Source organism: Bidens hawaiensis, unplaced genomic scaffold (assembly GCF_021521415.1).
Source record: "Bidens hawaiensis isolate Kalapana, Puna unplaced genomic scaffold, B.hawaiensis_p1.1 tig00044892_1, whole genome shotgun sequence".
Classification (NCBI taxonomy): domain Eukaryota; kingdom Viridiplantae; phylum Streptophyta; class Magnoliopsida; order Asterales; family Asteraceae; genus Bidens; species Bidens hawaiensis.
The window spans coordinates 101,546-105,348 of NW_027505923.1; the positions used below are offsets into that span (position 1 = coordinate 101,546).

At 36.2% G+C, this 3,803-nt stretch overlaps 1 protein-coding gene across 1 annotated transcript; it reads right to left on the reverse strand.

Moving 5' to 3' along the window:
• Positions 1-1,470: 1,470 nt before the first annotated feature.
• Positions 1,471-3,570, reverse strand: LOC143615951 (uncharacterized). Its single transcript, XM_077088933.1, has one exon. The coding sequence runs from the start codon at positions 3,568-3,570 to the stop codon at positions 1,627-1,629; it is 1,944 nt and encodes a 647-aa protein (XP_076945048.1). The 3' UTR covers positions 1,471-1,626.
• Positions 3,571-3,803: the final 233 nt, after the last annotated feature.

The following is a 3,803-nucleotide window of genomic DNA, read 5'->3' on the forward strand; positions in this document are numbered from 1 at the left end:
TTAAAAGCTATCTGGGTTTGGTGATACCCATTACTCATTTATTTTCTTTATTATAAAATTGTCTCTTAATTATAAATAATATCTTTTTTTAAATAAGATAGGATATTAATTTTTAGTATATCCCTATTTTATAGGATTTTCATATCAAATATTTGATAAGATTAATTTTTAATATAATGAGATGTTATAACATGTTTAAGAGTTATCTGAGTTTGGTGAGACCTTTACCCGTGAATTCGGGTCAAATGCGTGAGAAGCCTTCATTTACAAGTAAAACAATCTGATAGTTTGAAAGAATGGTTATTTTACATTTTTTGTTTTTAATATTTATTTTTTGAATTTTAATTTTCTTTATTGTAAGAAAGTTAATAATATACTTAGGGTTTGATGATGAAAGGGTTTTATAAATAAATGATATGTTATAACCCGTTTAAAAGCTATCTGGATTTGGTGACCCATGACCCGCTTATGTTTTTTACTATAAAATTGTTTATTAATTATAAATAATATCCTTTTCTTTTTAAATTGGATATTAAATTTTAGTATATCCCTATTCTATAGGATTTTCATATCAAATAATTGGTATGATTAATTTTTAATTTAATGAGATGCTATAACCCGTTTAAGAGCTATCTGGTTTTGGTAAGACCCATATCCATGAATTTAAGTTAAATCAAAGAGAGGTATCCATTTAAAAATCAAGCAATCTGATAGCCTCCATAAAAAGAGGGAGCGACCACATCACGACACGTAAATTTTAGAGGTTTTATTTATATATATTATAGATAGATATCTTTCTGACCAATTTTAAAATAAATATTTATTTATCTTTCTGAGCACTTAGCATTTTAGATTCTTTAAACATCCAATATTTTAATTAAGCATAAAGCAAGGTTACTAAGACAAAAAGTTATGGATTAACACGGAGACGTTAACCCAACCACGTCAGCTACCACCCCTTTCTGCGTTAACCCCTTACTGTCCCCGTATCGCCCTGTTAACCCTTCCAGCGCGGTGTTTAAGGTGTTGTTTTGCTGCTGACTTGGACCGGCCTCACGCCCCGCTGTTAGCCCAAAACGACTAGCCTAACTATAAACAAATCCAGTCTACCTACCTTAATGTTTTGGAACTTTTTAAACAAAAAATTAGTTAGGGTGAAAGCTTATTAACAATATGTTAAACATGCAAGTTTAGTTAAAACACATCTAGATTGTACTTTAATAATTAAGCTTAAAACAAACTTCATCTAGAACTAAAAAATTTTAGAGCATCCAATGCCTAAATAGAGTAGGGTTCTATAGCCTATTTCAAGCTCAATTATTGGCCTTAATAATTAAACATTCAACTACTATATTGCCAACATTTACCTAATCAATGACAAACCAAAACAGTTGCACTTTTAGCATTTAAAGAAAAAAGACAATAAAACAAAATGAGCATGCCAAAAACCACTTGATCCAAAAGAAAGCATCATTTCAGACCTCTTTTAAGCACAAGTCTACCACACTACTTTTAAAAAATTTCCGACATGTTTAGCCAAAGATTTGGCCATCTAATTACCAACAAAATAACATCTAAAAACCCACATCAAACATTCAAATTTTTTAACTTATTACAATATCTCACCTATTCAAATATTGATGCAGGCAAAGCAGCAGGATCAAGTTCAAAACACCCTTCAGGCACACCTTCTCTTTCAGAACCACTCATTCTACTAGAAGGAGCCATATGAGCAAATCTATACTTCTCATTCCCAGAAATTACCATTTCGCCCCCTTCCGTTTGCCTAAAAAGACACACAAACCCCTTCACTTTCTCCAAGTATGCAACGCGCGCACCCTCGGTTTCATCAAAATCCGATAAAACCTCCACAAATTCATATTCATACTTTCTTTCCTTACTATCTTCTGAATGCCAGTTTATAGACCAGTTCTTGAACAGGGCCCACGTCTCGCCTTTTCGTGGAATTATGTTAAAGGTTTTGACTTTTTGACCCGCTTCACACGTAACCAAATGTGAGAATGTGTAAAGATCTTCGGTTTTATCCGCTTTCCCGAGTTTAAACCCGCCGCAAGCAACCGGTAACTCTGCAGTCACCCACTTTTTTTCAAACACGGTTACCGGATCCGGTTTTAACCACTGGATTTGCAGCTTAAACTCCGGGGCCGGGAATACCTTTTTAATAGAAGCATAGAATCTTGGCATCGCGTCTTCGGTGTCGTAACAACCCCATATCTGCCCTGGTTTAAAACTTTCTTCTTTTCTGTATTGATCAAAATCGCTAAACTCGGAATCCGGGCACTCAAAAACTTCTGGCTCGGATTCTTCTTCTCCATCCTCATTTTCACTTTCACAACCTTTACTATCACTCTGTGACTTTTTATCACTAGATTCTTTTCGTTTATCTTCAACAACTTCTTCGGCGGGATTTGATGGAGTCGCATCGTCGTTCTCATTATCGTTATCAATTATGTTTTCTTTGTAAGAAACGTTTCTTTTTGCCCTTGAAGACCTGCGAGGCTGTTCACCAAAATACTGAAAATCTGAATTATTATTTTGATTCTTATCAGCATTTTTCGTGACACCGTTGTCTTCGCTTTCGCTTTGCACTTCCACATCTTCTTCTTCAGATTCCGAACTCTCGCTACTACCAGAAGATTCACTGGATTCTTCTATTCGTTTCTTCCTTTTTCTGCTCGTGTTTACTTGCGCTCTTGGTGTTTCCTTTTTCTCAAACACGGGTTTTGTTGTGAAATTACGCTTGTGCACCTCGGCGGGTTTGGGTTTGGGTTTGGGTTTGGGTTTGGGTTTGGGATGAACCCGAGTCTGTTGGGTACGGGTATGGATATGAGTATGGGTTGTTGAAGCAGAACCTTGGACATTCAACTCATAAGCAGTAAAAGACTTCTTGCAGCTTTGACAGTGAATAGCTTTGTTAAGAACATCTTTATAAAACTGATACCTAATCGAACAAAACGGACACACGGTCCAAAAAGTCAACTGGTGACCACTAACAGATGTGAACTGCGTTGGTGTAAACTGAAAGTTACCGGGACGCCCTCCGGTGGTGAAATTAGTGGAATGACCTTGATTCCAAGGATGCTGATATTGAACATTTGATTGCCGGGTCGGTTGTGTAGGGTTCCAACCTGGGGCTGGAAAGTGACCGTGAGTTCTACGCTTACTATCGTGAACCATTCTTTTGTCACGGTCCAAAAGCACTCGTTGTGCCTCACCGATTAACTTAAACGCATCGGTTGATCCAGCAAACTTGTTTTTATCAGGGTGGAGGGTTAGGGCTAGTTTTCGGTACTGTTTTTTAATTGATATTTCATCAGCATTGGCCTCAACTTTGAGGATTCCGTACCAATCTTTATCGGTTCCGTATGATTTCTTTTCAGCAGAACAGTGTACTTCACATACCAGAATTAACTGAGAAATGTTTTCTAATTCGGGATAAAGATTTTGGGCTTTGACTGCAATTTTTAGGGCCCCCGAGAAGTCTTTGACCTCCATCTTCTTTTCTGCCAACTGTTTGGCCCTCATTGCTTCCTCTTTATTGCAATCCATCACGAGAGTGGAATAAGGTGTTTAATCACCTTCACTTGAACAAAAAAGAGGGTCAAAATTGAATTTTATGTTAAGCTCACTTGAGTTACTCGTTAAGTGTTTTATTATCATCATGTTAATCTCCATAACATAATATAAAAGTAGAATTACTCATTTCATATTTACCACTACAAACTTGTGAAATTTCATACTTAGGCAACTCAAACTTTAAATACCATATATGCCTGTGAAAA

What these genes read in the sequence shown, in the direction of transcription:
- LOC143615951 (XM_077088933.1), bottom strand. Translation starts at nt 3,570, where the DNA reads ATGGATTGCAATAAAGAGGAAGCAATGAGGGCCAAACAGTTGGCAGAA.